A 15,563-nucleotide genomic window follows, 5' to 3' on the forward strand; every position below is an offset into this window, starting at 1 on the left:
GCACTGGAGAGCAGAGTGATCCTGATGCTCGATTTTAAGAAGGCCTACGATACAGTGGCCAGAGCATTCCTCTTCCAAGTACTGGAAAAGTTCGGATTCTCGAACGCGTTCGGAGTAATGATCAGGAAGTTACATCAAGGAACGACAGCACGATTTTTGATTAACGGCAGCCTGTCCGAGCCACTCGACATCGTATCCGGTATCAGGCAAGGGTGTCCACTCGCACCACTTCTGTTTCTGCTCGCGGCAGAAATATTAGCGTTAGCAATCCAACAGGACAGGCAAATCAAAGGCCTCCGAGTTCCAGGAACACCGGCAGCCGAGCACACGTTCTCGGCGTTTGTAGATGACTCAACAGTTTTCCTGGAAAAGGCCAGTATGCTAACGAGGGTCATGGAAATAGTCGACGTCTTTGGCCGACTCTCAGGCCTCCGGAATCAGCCAACCAAGAGCAAGCTCATCTTCTTGAACACAACAGTGAAACTGAAAAAGTACCAGGAGATCCCGGTGCTTCAGCATGGAGAAACAGTTCGGTATTTAGGGTTCGCGGTCGGGACGGGTGAGCTAACGGATCCAAATTGGGCTATTCGAATCAGGAATGTGCAGCGGCGATTGGCCACGGCAACAAATCTGGCCACCAGCGTCGAACTCAGGGTCCTGATCCTAAATGTAATCATGCTTCCAGCCGTGCTATTCACAGCAGCAGCCTTCGAACCTCCGGACTGGGCGGAAAAGCAACTCCAGAACCTGCAGAAGCAATTCCTGTGGCACCATGCAACGTCAGCGGAATCAGCACGTCACAAGCTCAATCCGGCGATCGTATATTTACCCAAGCAAGCTGGTGGCCTGGGGCTTGCATCGATAGCAATAGCGTGCAAGGTCCAGAGGGCCAAACACGCTCTGCAATGGCTAACCCAAAGAGGGGACAGGTACTCGTCGGCATGGCGGGCCTGGGCATTCAGAGAAGCAGCGCAGGACTGGGAGCAGGGCATCTCACCGCACCCGATCAGTGTAAGGCGTCCGGCGCGCGGACTCCGAACACCAGGAAACACGCTACAGCAGCTCATCGGCTCGTGGATTGGGCCCAACGAAATGCCGAACACCGAGGCAGCTCACCAGCAGGATCAGGAATTCGACATTCTAATGACAGGAGCCATAAGTTGGATGCGGGCCGACGAATGGACACTGGAATTACCAAGAAGGCTTACGCAACGAGTCATGCAACAGACAAAGGTTGAGACTGCCTTCTGGCCGGTCTACCAATGGGCTGATAACCCGTGGATCAGGGACCAACAAGGCAAAACACTCAACCCGCAGAAGTTCAACAGAATCCGGCCATGTACGCTAGGAGACCTGCATATCCAAAGCATAGGCGAAAGGACGTATGTCATGGAGATCCCACCCAAGGGGCCGAAGCACCACTCGCAGCCCAAGCTCCGGCAGTGGGGCATAGCAATCCTGATGAGTTCACCGAGAATGGAGATCGGGGAAGAATTGAAAGTAGGAACGGAGCAGCGCTTTCGGCATCTGCCGAAGTTAAGAGAAGCTTACATATGGACAAGCGCGAAAGCCGGCAGGATCGAGGGGCATCAGAGCAGGGCAGACACCAGGAAGGAAGAGGTGATTGCATTGACCCAGCAAAGCGACGGTATTCACTGGAGTATCGCCAGCGACAACGCAGACACCGACGCAACCAGCGAGGACTGTCAACTATTGCGGATGCGACAGGAGAAGGGGGGCATAGTCTTCTTCGCCCATCCGGCTCTGCACAGATTCCCATGGGAAGTGCCGGACTCCATCGCAAATCAGCATGTACTGAAGGCACTCCTGAAACAACCGTATAGGAGATATCGGAACGCCGAAAAGGGCCTAGACAGAGCTATTTCTCAACTACAGGAGACAGCTGGGGCCAGCGCATGGCAAGCAGCAGCATTGACGCAACTTCCCAAACAATTATGGGCTCACCGTCAAGAGCTAACTGAGTATCAGGTATGGACGACGTACAGAGTGGCGTTGAGACAACTCAATTTGTACTATGAAGGACGAGAACACGACAACAGTTGCAGGAAGCTGCCGTGCTGCCGGAACTCCAAGGAAACCATGGAGCATATCTTCTGGAAGTGTCCATGCGCTCAAGCTTGCTGGCAGAAGCTTATAAGCCATTGGACTGCGGAACAGTGGACAAACACCAGCTTAAACAGCTTCCAAGCAAGCTGTGCCAGTAGGAAAGCACCCCCCGTACCAACGGTGATCCGAACAGCGATCCAGAAGATCAACCCGGATGCAGCAGGGGGTCTGGAACCGACTATGGCGAGTGTTGTGCAGCGTATGCATTAAAACGCTATGGATCCAACGCAACCAAGTCGTATTCAAGAGTGAGGAGGTAACCATCGATGGTAGTGTGAGGACATTTTGGGAATCCAGCATGAGGCAAATTCGAGCGATCGCAAAACGGGAACGTCGAAGAGCAGATACGAAGATCCAAGGAACACGGTTGCTATTGATGCAGCAGCATCTAGCTAGGACACCAAGAGAGAAGCCGCGAAAGGCGGCACGCCCCGTACAACCACCGGACTCACACGAGGAACCGGCGTTGCTAACCAGGCTCAAGACATACCAGACATCCTGCAACCACTGATAATGGCGTAATAGACAAGTCTGAATCTCTCTCTCGATTGTGCCGAGCATCTCCGTTAGTCGATTTGTAGACGAAGATCATCCTCATCACTGAGACCGGCCACATAGCCGCGGACTTTAGCCGGAACATCTTGCATCAGGGTGTTCAGTGGTTCCCACGAATCTTCAATCGCCTGAAGTCCAACCCAGAAGACCAGGAGCTCCCACCGCCCAAACTGATCGTTGAAACGGTGTTGTCGAAAACTCTCGACGCCAAGTACCATACCTTGACTCGCAACAAGCTCCAACAATTCCTCGGTCGTGTTCAGTTCCGTGTCAGCGTAGAACTTCAGCCTGGAGGCGTGTACATCATATACGCGTCCAGTCACCAGATGCTTGATCTTGAGCGAGTGAGGTAGCGCTCCAATGACCTTGAAAGGACCGAGCCATTGTCCCAATAGTTTATGACTCGGTAGTCGTTGATCAATCCTTGACCACAAAACAAAATCGCCTACGTCGAAGTTCACGGACGTACCTTTGTGAGCTCTCATATCTTGCAGCCGTTTCCGTTCCTTGCTGTCAGTGACTTCGAGATGAATTCCTTGTAGAGAGGCGCGCAATCGGTCGAGTTGGCTGCCAATATATCCAAGATCAATGACTCGCTCCTCAGCGGACTCGTTCGCAGGAGCAACCAGCACATCCAACGCTGACGAAGCGGGTAACCCAGTAACGACCTCGACTGGAGAGTGACCTGTCAGTGATCGCACTGGCGTATGGTTCAAGTTGGTTTGAATCGCAGGCAACAAGTACGGCCATTCATGGCTATCCAGCGAGTACTTCAATAGGAGTGCCCGTAGAACTTGAAGAACGTCCTTATTCAGCCTCTCGACAGTGCCGTTTAGCCACGGAGAGTACACTGGTGTAACATTCTGCTCGATCTTCAGTCGGGTCACCAAGTGCTTTACCGTCTCGTTGCGGAAGTGAGTCCCCTCATCTGACAGCAGTGTTTTTGGCATACCATATCGTTCATGCCACATTAACAGCGCCTCGGCCGCCACGTATGCCGTTGGGGTAGCACACGGAAATAGTTCACAGAAATGTGAAAGTCCATCCTTGACCACAAGGAGATACGCTGTGTTTCCATAGCCATCGCCGAGGTACAAGAAGTCCCAGTGGACGACTTCATCCCGCTCTGCCGGAGTGAGTAGCGGGCCATACGGTCGGGGAATGAGGCGAGGACCCTTGAAATGTTTGCAAAGCAGACACTGGCGAATAAACTTCGCCACCTTATCCTCCAACTTCACGACATGAAACCGTTCTTTTAGAACGAGTGTGATGGCTTTCTGACCGCGATGGCCTTGCGATCCGCAATGTGCGACAACGAAAATGCGGGCAAGCAGATCTTTAGCTCCTGAAGGGACCCACGGACGCCCATAAGCGACTAGCACACCATTCTCTTCCGAAAGAACTGCTTGCAATCGAGACTGCTCGCGGCCAGCCGCAGTCTGTGCCGAAATAATGTCGGCCACGGTGGGAAAAACAAAATCTGGATCCGCAAGCGGGCGAAGAGATGATAGGTCGACAACAGGAACCACATTACTTCCCCGCGTTCGCACCGCTGCCACATGGACCACTGCACGAGTACGCCAACGTGACACAATGTCGGCCCAGACATTGTCGCTGCCGGAAATATGATCGATGGTGTAGTGAAGTCCACACAGCCTCATCGCCCATCGTTAGAGCCGATCCCGGACGTGTTTCTTGAGTGTGTCGTGGGGCGCGAAAATGTAGACGAGGTTTGAGTGATCGCAATAAAGGCGTCGACCTCAGCAACAAATACTCCAGATCTTGGCAAGCTTTCACGATGGGATAAGCTTCTTTTTCGATGATAGTCCAATTGAACTCGTTGTGCTTGAAAGTTCCGCCCTTGCAGATAATCATCTGATGGTTCTGCTTGGTGACAGGCAGAGCGGGGTCCCAATCAACAACTTGAGTAACCACAATGGAGTATCCAGTCAAGCTTGCGTCCGTGAAAACTAGCAGTTCGGCGTCTGGGTCTGGAGATGCCATGAGCGCAGAGTCCCGAACAAGCGCGAGCATGGCCTCATAGGCAAGTTTCTCGATCTGCGTCCAGGATGTAGCCACATTGAGCGCGTTACGGTTACGACTGCCGACACGTTTCTTTTCGGCAACCAATTTCTCCTGAAGTGGGGCTACCATCCGCGCATAATCTGGTAGAGAATCTTGCAGCCAATTCGTGGCAAAGACAAAACACTATAGATCGGCGATCGTCTCAGGTAATTGGAGCGAGGACAGAGACTCCACATGAGTCGGGTCATGACGAAGCCCAGCGCCCGAGATGAGACGTCCACACCAGAGTACTTCAACCTCAAACAGCGAGCACTTCGACATGTTCAGCTTCAGTCGAGCAGCGGCTACCAACGAGAAAAACTGGTTCAACACTTTTAGGAACTCGTCAACTGTATCCGTAAACAGAATGACGTCGTCGACCCATACCAGGGCCGAATGGGGGATCATTGGCGACAGCACGCGTTGTATCTCCCCCTGAAAATGGAGAGCCGAGTCCTTGGCTCCTTGTGGAACTCGCTTTGGTGTGAATACTCCATCTTCCGTGATGAATGAAAAACTTCTTGGCTATCTTCATGCAGGGGTAATTGCCAAAAACCCCTGCGTAAAATCAAAGGAGCCAAAGAATTTCTTGCCGCTGAAGGCATCTGTGGTGGTAGCGTTAGCTGGCATTGAGCCGGCAATGGGCACCGTCACACGGTTGACCGGCCGGTAATCAATTGTCATGCGGAACTGGTCACGAGATCCTGGCTTGCGGACCGGGACAACAGCACACGCCCACCGTGAGGCATTATTCTTCTCCACGAGATCATTAGCAACAAGGGGTTTCACGTATTCCCTGATGAATTGCGCTTGAAGTGGCGCATATTTGCGTACTGGGCTGCGATAAGGCACTGATCCGTCCTGGATAGTAACACGGAGAGGTTCCACACGCGCAGGTGGGTCACGGCTGACAGTCTCTCGCCAAATATCAGGAAACATTGACAGCATGTCACGAACTGCAGGTGCATGTGACACGAGACTGAGTGCAATTTCTCGGTTGGAATCAATGGGTGACTAGTGACGTGGATATGTGCTGATATTTGATTGGCTACTGAAATTTTTGAGTACTGGTTATGCGCATTGCGCATGTTGAATGTGGAATTCGGCTGTGTTCCGCGGAGCGGATGCGCTCAGGCTTTAAGATGGGCCCCCCAGATTTGGAAGGTCAGATTAGGCTCCAAACAGCCTGAAACTGGGTCTATGTCTGAATCAACCCCGTCCTTAAGCGGGTTAACCCAATGGAGTTGAAAACGCCTATGTGAATGTATCACATATGGTGTTCCGCCTTGCCTAAAGCCTGAGCGTGTGAATGTCCGTGTACCCGGAGTGCACCGTAAGTCACCAGACGCCAGACAAACAAAAAGCCCGTTGAAGAAATGCCGTGTGGACACTCACAATGAAGTATGCTTTTGGTCATGAGACCTTGATCACATTAGATGTCTGAACGCAGATGTCTGAACGCAGATGTCTGAACGCGGATGTCTGAACGCATGTATTATACGTGCTCAAGACTATCCCGTACTGTGAGGTCGTACACACTGGTTTCAGCTAAATGTCCAAGTTGAAGAACCCTGAGCGTGAGTTTGAAGTATCTACGTTCAAGAAATTGGAACCTGAAAATGATGTTCAAGGTCAAGTAACTTGAAAGTAGGTTTGAAGAACCCACGTTCAGACAACCCAGAACCCAATGCGAGGATTTGACTCCTTGAAGATGGAAAGGGAACCCACGAAGTGACAGCCAGTATACTCAAGTCAAGTCAAAGTCAGAAGGTCGCCAGGAAGAACACAGAAGAACACAGAAGAACACGGAAGAACACGGAAGAACACAGAAGAACACAGAAGAACGAAGACAGACAGATACCCTTTACGAAGAAGCTAGCGATCGGCAAGCAAAGAAAACAATCAGAGTTCGTTTAACCCCCTACTACGCAAGTCGCTCAAAGTAAGTGAGCTTCTGACAAGCAGGACACGGGTCCGCCGTTCAGTTAAGGGCAGTTCGGTGCGGGGCTCTCTACAAGATTCAAGCCCAGTTGCGAGGGGATCATTCACGTAAGTAATTGACGTGATCCTTGCATTCCCTTTATTAGTTGGACCCGCTGCGCGTACGGTAAGGGCGGGGTTTTCATTTCATATTAACAAGGCCTTCTTGGGTGATAGTAGCAGTCATCCCCAGGAATATTTGATAGACTGCGTTTGAGATAGGATTGTATTGGTGTGTATTATTTCCCTCATCTGAGGGTGGTGCGCGTGTGAAGAAAAGGCTTCAGGATTGACCAGTATCCTGGATTCAGCCTTAGTTGACTGGTGTTCAGACCCACCGTTCAAGGGTCTATAAGAATAAGTAACGGCTGCGTGTTGTATATAACTCTGTATTTGTATTGGGTATCTGAAAGTGGTGTTTGTTCCGAGTTCTCGATACCGGTTCCAGACATTGGAGAAGTGCGTTCAGGAAGTGGACGTTACGCTCAGCATTTTCAAGGCCTATTTGTATTTGACAACTCATTGTGGTGATATATCCGGGCTTCCCCCGAAGCAATCGACGCCGATAGGGATTACACAAGGTGCCACGCCACTCTGAATCACGGTTTCAAGGAACCGCGTTCAGGGTTTACACCCCCCAGGCTTAAGTTTCAGGACTAAGTCTAGGCTACCGCTATACACTTGGGCGAGAAAGTTTCATCGACTTCGTCACACATGTTCTTCGGGTAACTCATTGGAGATCGCACGGCCCATGAGATCGTCAAGCGTCACGATAGGGGGAAGCTCCTCGTGTTCATCTGGAAGGCCATCACCAACAGGAAATTCATCAATGTCCCCATCAAGGAGGGACGGGCTGGCGAGTTGGGCAAGTTGACCTTCGACATCAATACCTAGCTCCTTCAGAGCGTCACGGCCGAGAAAAATACGTCGCCTTCTCCTACCAGGATAATGCATGATACCGATCCCATCGATTCCGGCCCAGCGGTTGTGGACAGCTCCAAATCCACCATAATTTCCTGCCTGCATTCAACTCGTCGGCCATCCGCCATCTCAGCCACAACACTCGTACTTAGTGTGACTGGAGAAATTAACGGTTGTACCGGACGAAGCGAGTCGACAATACCCTGCGGGATGATGTTCTTATCAGCACCAGTGTCCGGAACGTACAGGACCTCAAGTAGCCCGTTGATGCGAACTGTTCCAGGAGGCGTGACGTAGCGAGTAGTCTTGGACCATAGAGTACCGGAGCGCTGTTCCTTGGCCTCACGGTACTTTTTCAGTGCCTCAGCTCGTTGTGTCTCAGTAGCTGTGGGGCAGTCATTTAGCCAGTGTGACCCCTTACACACTAAGCAACCATCGTGGGGGTCGGCGCGCACTGGTTTTGGGGCCGATGGCGCCTGTGTCGCCGTGCATGACGACGAAGTTGGTGGTCGCAGAGTAGCCGGCTTGGGGCCTGCAGCACGCTGCTGTTTCTGGTCCACCTTCGCCGCCTTGGCGTCAGTCTTACCAGCATAGTCTTGCAACATGCGATGAAATCGCTGCTGGACTTTTGCATGTTCCAATATCAAATCAAAGAGGGCGACATCATCATTTTTGCAGTCACGCCTCTCTAATTCGATAAGGCGACCAATTTGTGCCTTGAGCACAGGAGGCTGTAAGTTCTCGAGCAGGAGGCGACAACGAGCTTTCATTCTGCTCATGTATCCAGAGTCCTCCTCGTTTTCAGCACCAATCTGGCCTTGGAGGCCATTATCTTCCACGATTCCATTGAAGTCTTCGTAGTACCGGAAGAGGCGTGCGTCACAGTGATCAATCGATAGGCCCATCTTTAACTTCGCACGGACCAAAGAAGAGACATCAGGCACAAACTCGTTCTTGAGCGTTTGACACCTAGACACCACGACACCCATGATGTCGGCATCAGTGACAGATGCCATTGGTTTCTTCAACACATACTTCGCCAGATTCTTGAGCGTCTGGCGCCTCACCAAACCCTTCACAGTAGCTACGACGGTGTCATACGTCTCGCCAGTCATCGTGCAGCGATGACGTATTTTCTCCGCGTAGCGTTCCCATTCACGATGCCACTCGACCAGAGCGGCATGTTCCCAGCTGGTCAGCTCTGGAGCACAAATCACTTCGAAAATTGGCTGAGGGATCGCCATTTCCACATCACCGTCGGAGTCCACCGTGAAACCCGGCATTATTGAAGTTCACTCCAACCGAACCTAAGACGAACTTAATAGAACCGCACTTAGGGAGTACCTAACTTTTCAAAGTCCGTACTTATCGACGTGATTTGGTTCTGGAGTCCAACGCCGAACTGGATTCCTTCAGTCGCCACGCGCACCGAAGAGATCAACAAACTCACGCTTCGAAGAGCGCAAAGCTAGCTTTGTCGCGAATACCCGGGGTTGTTTTCCAAAGAGGAAAGTTTATTAATGGGAAGAGCTATCATGTAAAATCTGCGAGCTGCTCGCCTACCTGCGGCCTGCTCGCCTTCATGCAGTTGAGCGCGTGCCTCCGCCCACTGACGCATCGTGCCACGTGCATTGAGGCCAATAGTACCGTACACGACACGCCTCATCGTCTCTGCCGTCACCACGCGACCTTGATAGGCCCGTGGCATGCGCCTTACCAACTCTGTCATCAACCAAGCACTGTTCGATTATGCTCCGGCGCCATCGTAGCTTGAACGAAGGCCGTAATCCGGCGACATTCATCAACAACAGGTCGAAGCGTGTGCAAACTACTGCAGCTTGTCTATCCAAACGTGAGTATCTGTTCTGTTGTGGCTTAATCGTTATGTGTGTAAAGTTTCCGTTGCATTGGATGAGGTGCCATTTAATTAAACGAACCCGGCCAGAGGAGTTGGCTTTTTTGTCACATCACTTGAGAACCTCTGTCCAGACGCTCAAGCAATCCAAAATTATACATCGAAGTATTGCGAATCCGGCGGGCCAACACCCCGCAAACCAATTATTGTTTATCAGCGTAGCGGTTCTCCTGTAAGGTTCCCTCTTGTTGAAAGAGCTCATGCACTTGAAGGAATGTCGACCAGCACCAATCATTTAGCATTGAGCCATCAAAAGCCTGCGACCCGGATTAGATAGGAAATATGAAATACTGCGGGAATCGGTCCAGTATCACACAGTAAACTTGTTTGACCATACACCCCAACGAGAAACCCGCAGAGTCGTATAGTGTATCGTGTACCAGCCCCGGTAATCTTGCCATGAACAGGCCCAGCAATTATTTTTTTCTTTGCTGAGCGTGATGATTCAAGAAGGAGTGCAGTTAGTGGCCATGATGACAAGGGGCACAATGGCAGCAAAGGTTAAAGGAAGTTGCCTCCTAAAGCTTGGTGCAGTGGAGACTGCAATTTCATCCACGGCCTAATAATTGAATCTCGAACATTGGTGGTAAGGTGGCCTTCTATTTGATGTTTATGTGTTTTTTCCTATAGAAGCCTTATAATATGCAAGACGTGAATTGAATCTCGAACATTCTCGTCCCGCCACTGGTCATAAGTGGAAAATTGCCGATAAATGGAAAATTCTGGATCCTCCGCTTCAAGGCCTCACTTTGCTTGTCAGTGTGCAATTTGCCTAATAAAAAAGTTCAAGTTCAGGACCATCACTCTTGCCAGAACATGCTCGGACTCCGCTCCACTAGTCGCGTGCTGCTGCGCTCGTCGTACGTGGCGCGTCGCGGGCTGGCATCCATGGGCCAGGGCCAGGCCTGGATCAACCCGGAGAACGTGCCGCCAGGCGAGAGTCTGCGCAAGTTCGGGCGCGACCTGACGGAGATTGCCGCGGCGGGCGATTTGGACCCCGTGATTGGCCGCGAGGACGCCATCCGCCGCGCTACGCAGATCCTGTCACGCCGCACCAAGAACAACCCGATCCTGATTGGAGAGCCCGGCGTGGGTAAGACGGCGGTAGCGGAGGGATTGGCGCAGCGGATCGCGCTGGGAGAAGTGCCCGCCAGTCTTAAGGACAAGAAGGTGGTGGCGCTGGATCTGGCGGCGCTCGTGGCCGGTGCCAAGTTCCGAGGAGAGTTCGAGGAGAGACTCAAGGCCGTGCTCAAGGACGTGGACGAGAGTCAGGGCAAGGTCATCCTCTTCATTGACGAGCTGCACACGCTGGTGGGGGCCGGCGGCAATGAAGGGTCCACAGATGCAGCCAATATGCTCAAGCCGGCGCTGGCCCGCGGTGCGCTGCACTGTATGGGCGCCACGACGTTGGACGAGTACAGGAAGTACATCGAGAAGGACGCAGCGCTGGCGAGACGTTTCCAGCCGGTGCTGATATCGGAGCCGAGTGTGGAGGACACGGTGACGATCTTGCGCGGGTTGAAGGAGAAGTACGAGGTGCATCATGGTGTGCGCATCGCTGACAGTGCGTTGGTGGCGGCCGCGACGCTCGCCGACAGGTACCTAACGGAACGCAAGATGCCTGATAAGGCCATTGACTTGATGGATGAGGCGGCGTCGCGGCTGCGTCTGCAGCAGGAGAGCAAGCCCGAGCCAATTGAGAAGCTGGACAGGGAGATCATCCTGCGTCGTATCGAGATTGAGGCGCTGCGCAAGGAGACGGACTCTGCGTCGAAGAAGCGCATGGCTGCGCTTGAGGAAGAGGTGAAGAAGGCGTCCGAGGAGCTGCGGGAGCTCATGGACGAATGGAATGAGGAGAAACACAAGCTGGAGGAAATGCAGCAGGCCAAACGTCAACTGGAAGAGGCACGTCGGGACCTGGTGGCGGCGCAGAATGTCGGTAACTACGCGCGTGCGGGAGAGTTGATGCACTCGGTCATCCCGAAGCTGGAAATTGAGGTGGCGCACGAGGAGCAGGAAGAGGAACAAGCAAAGAAATCATCGACGAAGAGCAGGACTTCGCTTGGAGACGCTGTGACGGCTGATCACGTGGCGGAGGTGGTAGCGCAGACTACAGGAATTCCCGCGTCGACTCTGATGGAAGGCGAGAAGCAGCGACTGCTAAAGATGGAGGATCACATCAACCAGCACGTGATCGGCCAGGAGGAGGCGGTCAAGGCTGTGAGCAACTGCGTGCGTCTTGCCCGCGCTGGTCTTCACGCTCACAACCGTCCTCTGGGCGTATTCATGTTCCTGGGCCCTACTGGCGTTGGAAAGACGGAACTGACCAAGTCTCTGTCGGAATTTTTATTCCAGACCCCGCAGGCACTGACGCGCATCGACATGTCCGAGTACATGGAGAAATTCAACGTCAGTCGTCTTGTTGGCGCCCCACCCGGCTACGTAGGGTATGAGTCAGGCGGTACTCTGACGGAAGCTGTGCGTCGTCGCCCGTACCAGGTTGTCTTGTTTGATGAATTCGAGAAGGCTCACCGCGATGTGAGCAATATTCTACTGCAAGTGCTTGATGAAGGTCGCTTGACGGACTCACACGGACGTGTTGTTGACTTCCGGAACACAGTCATCATCCTCACAAGCAACCTGGGCTCGGAGATCCTCGCTGGTCTGCCTGAGGGCGCTCCCAGTTCAATGGCGGAGGGCGATGTCATGAACATCGTGCGTTCCCACTACGCCCCCGAGTTTCTCAACCGTATCGACGAGCTCGTGCTGTTTAACCGTCTGAAACGTGAGGATATCCACTCGATCGTGGACTTGCAGCTTCGTCAAGTGGACGGACTGCTGGAGGAGAAGGAGCTGGCTATGAAGGTGTCGCCAGAGGCAGAAGACTGGCTGGCCGACGTCGGCTATAGTCCGCTCTACGGTGCTCGTCCACTCAAGCGTTTAATCCAGCAGCACGTGCTGAATCCGATGGCTATCAAGCTCCTCGAAGGCGCTGTTGCGCCGGGCCAAGCTCTACACGTCGATATGAACCCCAAGTACGAAGAAGAACTTGTCAAGAATGCGAGGAGTGCGAAGCCGCTGTTGATCTCGGTTGAGTAGGCAAGGGGTGCTCTCTCCTATCTTTATGTACTGCCAAGACTGTGCAGATGCTTTGCAGGCGGAGCAAGTAACAAGTAAACACGATTTTGTTTCGTAAGTTGAATCTCAACGCCGCTTACGTGCGACGCCGGTTGTTACCAGGACAATTTCCACCCAAGTTTAGTCCCCTGGGTCGATGCAGCATTCCCTTGCTCTACGCACAGCAATCGGTTTGCTCTTCATAACATGAATTAAATTGAGGGATACTACCTAGAGTGCTGTGGTTATTCGCATCCGCTAGTGGTGTCCCTGTGCTTTCTTAATGAGCGTGGTTGCACGTCTTGCACTTCTTGTTCCATATCTGAGTCGTGTGAGCTTGGAACATGGGGCAGTTGCAGAGTCGACAAGCTCCCAGTACCGAGGAGCGGCGCTGCTGCTCCTCCTTGTGATCCTCAATTCCGCGCATCGCATTGTCGATGGCCTCGTAGAGCGGGCGCGCTGCGGCGGGCTGCTCAATAAATCCGCTCAACAAATCGCTAGCCTGCAAGTCACGACCGTAGAACTTGCGGTTCAGGTCCGAGCGTGCGGCCAGGATAGCTCCCTGCAACGAAATGCCAGCAAATAGTCCTTTGCTCTGCGAGTAGCTGTAGTTGGCGTTCAGACCGCTAGTGCTGGCTGCAGCTGCCGCTTGTGCCGACCGACCATACGGACCCACAGCCACATCCAGTCCGGCGCCGAGGTTTACCTGAGGCTTGTGGAACACCTTAACTGCTCCTTCCGATCCGAGAATGATCATCACCTCCACCAGTTCGCCACCAAGTTCAAATCCGCCGCTGAGCCCAAAGGTTCCAATAGCGGACGGAGCGGACCACGATCCATCAGGCAGCTTGGCGACCACCAAACCCGTGCCAATTTTACCAGACACGAGGAATCCAGCCTTGAGCACCGTCATAATAGCGAGACCATGGGCCTTCTGCAGGAACGCCACGGGAATGGAGCGGTCGGCCGACGCCCCCCAGTCGTTCCGGAAAAAGTTGCCGATAATATCAGCAGCGTTGCAGCATTCTTTGTTCAGCGAGCTCGAGAACGGGATGTGCAGGCGGCCACGCGCCTCGTGGATGTTGTCGGTCTGAGACTGCGCGTACGTGGCCACCAATTCATCCTGCAGCGGGTGCAGCTGCGGGGCGCACTGGATGCACACACGCTGCGGCAACGACGGGTCGTAATTCTTTGCTCCATCAATCTGTTTCCCCGGGGGCACCAGCAGCCGAACAGGCGAGCACGAGCTGCAAACGAAAAGTCCGCACATCCGACTAAAAAAACACCTCGTTAGAACACAAAATATCCACACGCAATATATCCAAAAAAAATCCTCACCACTGGTGTCGTCGCTTAGTCACGTCGAAGCGCACATTGCACACGTCGCAGTTCGGGTGGTCCGCATAGCGATTGTTCAAAATACCCTTACTCTGCGTCCCATTGTTGCTCGCCACTGAGTCACTGCGGAACGAGTCCGCCATACTCGAGTTCCTACAACAAATAACCATCAGCTCCAGTCCCTAAAATCCCCTCTGCACCAAATATCTCACCTGTTGGCGAACGCTGATTGTCGTCCCTCACTGCCGCTGCTACTTCCGCTGTTCCCCGAGCTGAACGCTGTTCTCTGCTGCGCATTGAACTCCACGAGTTCCTTGCGTCGGTCGTCGTCGGGTACAAGTCTCGCGAGCGTCGGCACGAAGCTGCTCGCGCCTTCCGCGCCCAACTCAGCCACCAACGACGCGTAGAAGGGCTGCACGTCCATCTCCTTCAGCCCGAAGCGTCGGCAGTTCTGCTTAAAGTCCTTGACTGCTCGCTCATTGTTGCCGCCTCTAGAAGCTCTAATAGTGCTCACACACTTCTCGTAATATTGTTGAGCTTCGGCCCCCGTGGCAGCAGGAGGGACGACATCATGGGCCACGGGCACCGCCGTGGGGGGTGTAGAGCTCCCGCTGTTGAAACTGCTGCGGAATGCGCTGGCCACCGACTTCCGGACGTAGGGAGGGGGAGGAGGGGGAGGCTGAGAGCGAGGGTCGTGCGTGTACGAGGAGCCGCCGTATGGAGAGCTGTCGCTGCGGAAGGCGGAGGCGACGGCTCCTTGGTACGCGGCCACGGGTATGGCAGGGACTGCAGAGGAGGAGGCGTCGAGACGCGAGCCGCACTCGGAGCAGAACTTGCCGCCGGGGTTCTGGGCGCCACACTCCGAGCAGAATTTGACCATTGGTGGCCAGCTGGACTTTTTCGATAGTGAGTTGATTTTCATGACGGTTGAACGCGTTATTAAGGGTGCAGACGATGCTGGCGTAATCGGCATCTTAGACTCGGAGAATGTAAGAAGGGAAGCGCACTTAAGCGGGCGCTAAGGATTGTCGCAGCAACATTGCCAGCCATGCGTGGGTTCATTTTGAAAGTGGCAATTTGGACAAGAAAGTGTACCTGTCCAACAGGGAAGTGTACAGATATCCACGGCAAATGGTCTATTTGACGGTGGATTTCCTACTGGACGTCAAACGATGGCTCCGAATGGAGTATGTGGTACCCTCAATTGACAAACATGCGGTACAGTCTGGTTGTTTAGTACATGCCTTTCAGGTACATGTAAGCTTTAGAGCTAAAGAGCATTCAACAAACCACGCCGCAAAGCAATATATAACGTAGTTATACAGTATCGATTGGTATTGGCTTGGAAGAGCGGTCGCCGCTGATAATTCGGCTGGGCGTTGCTGACCGGCGACGCAAATCAACTTCGATGTCCATGCAACCTGTATGGCAAAATGTGGGGACTTTGACGAGAACTCTTCAAGGCCTACGGCCCGGCCAATCAGCGAGGACGGTACATCGACATACAGATGTCCCCGGCAAATGTGCAACTGCAAGCAGTAATTTA

The 15,563-nt window shown here is 53.1% G+C and overlaps 2 protein-coding genes across 2 annotated transcripts; one reads left to right on the forward strand and one right to left on the reverse strand.

Moving 5' to 3' along the window:
- Positions 1-10,378: 10,378 nt before the first annotated feature.
- On the forward strand, positions 10,379-12,661 carry KRP23_12696 (Chaperone protein ClpB; the record flags this gene model as incomplete). The annotated part of the gene is made up of 1 exon (XM_067883322.1): positions 10,379-12,661. The coding sequence occupies one exon, from the start codon at positions 10,379-10,381 to the stop codon at positions 12,659-12,661; it is 2,283 nt and encodes a 760-aa protein (XP_067739604.1).
- A 298-nt stretch (positions 12,662-12,959) lies between these two features.
- Positions 12,960-14,897, reverse strand: KRP23_12697 (SH3 domain-containing protein; the record flags this gene model as incomplete). Its single annotated transcript, XM_067883323.1, has 3 exons — positions 12,960-13,953; positions 14,018-14,170; positions 14,230-14,897. The coding sequence occupies 3 exons, from the start codon at positions 14,895-14,897 to the stop codon at positions 12,960-12,962; spliced, it is 1,815 nt and encodes a 604-aa protein (XP_067739605.1).
- Positions 14,898-15,563: the final 666 nt, after the last annotated feature.

This window comes from Phytophthora ramorum (genome assembly GCF_020800215.1).
Source record: "Phytophthora ramorum isolate Pr-102 chromosome Unknown Phyram_PR-102_s0015, whole genome shotgun sequence".
Lineage (NCBI taxonomy): Eukaryota > Oomycota > Peronosporomycetes > Peronosporales > Peronosporaceae > Phytophthora > Phytophthora ramorum.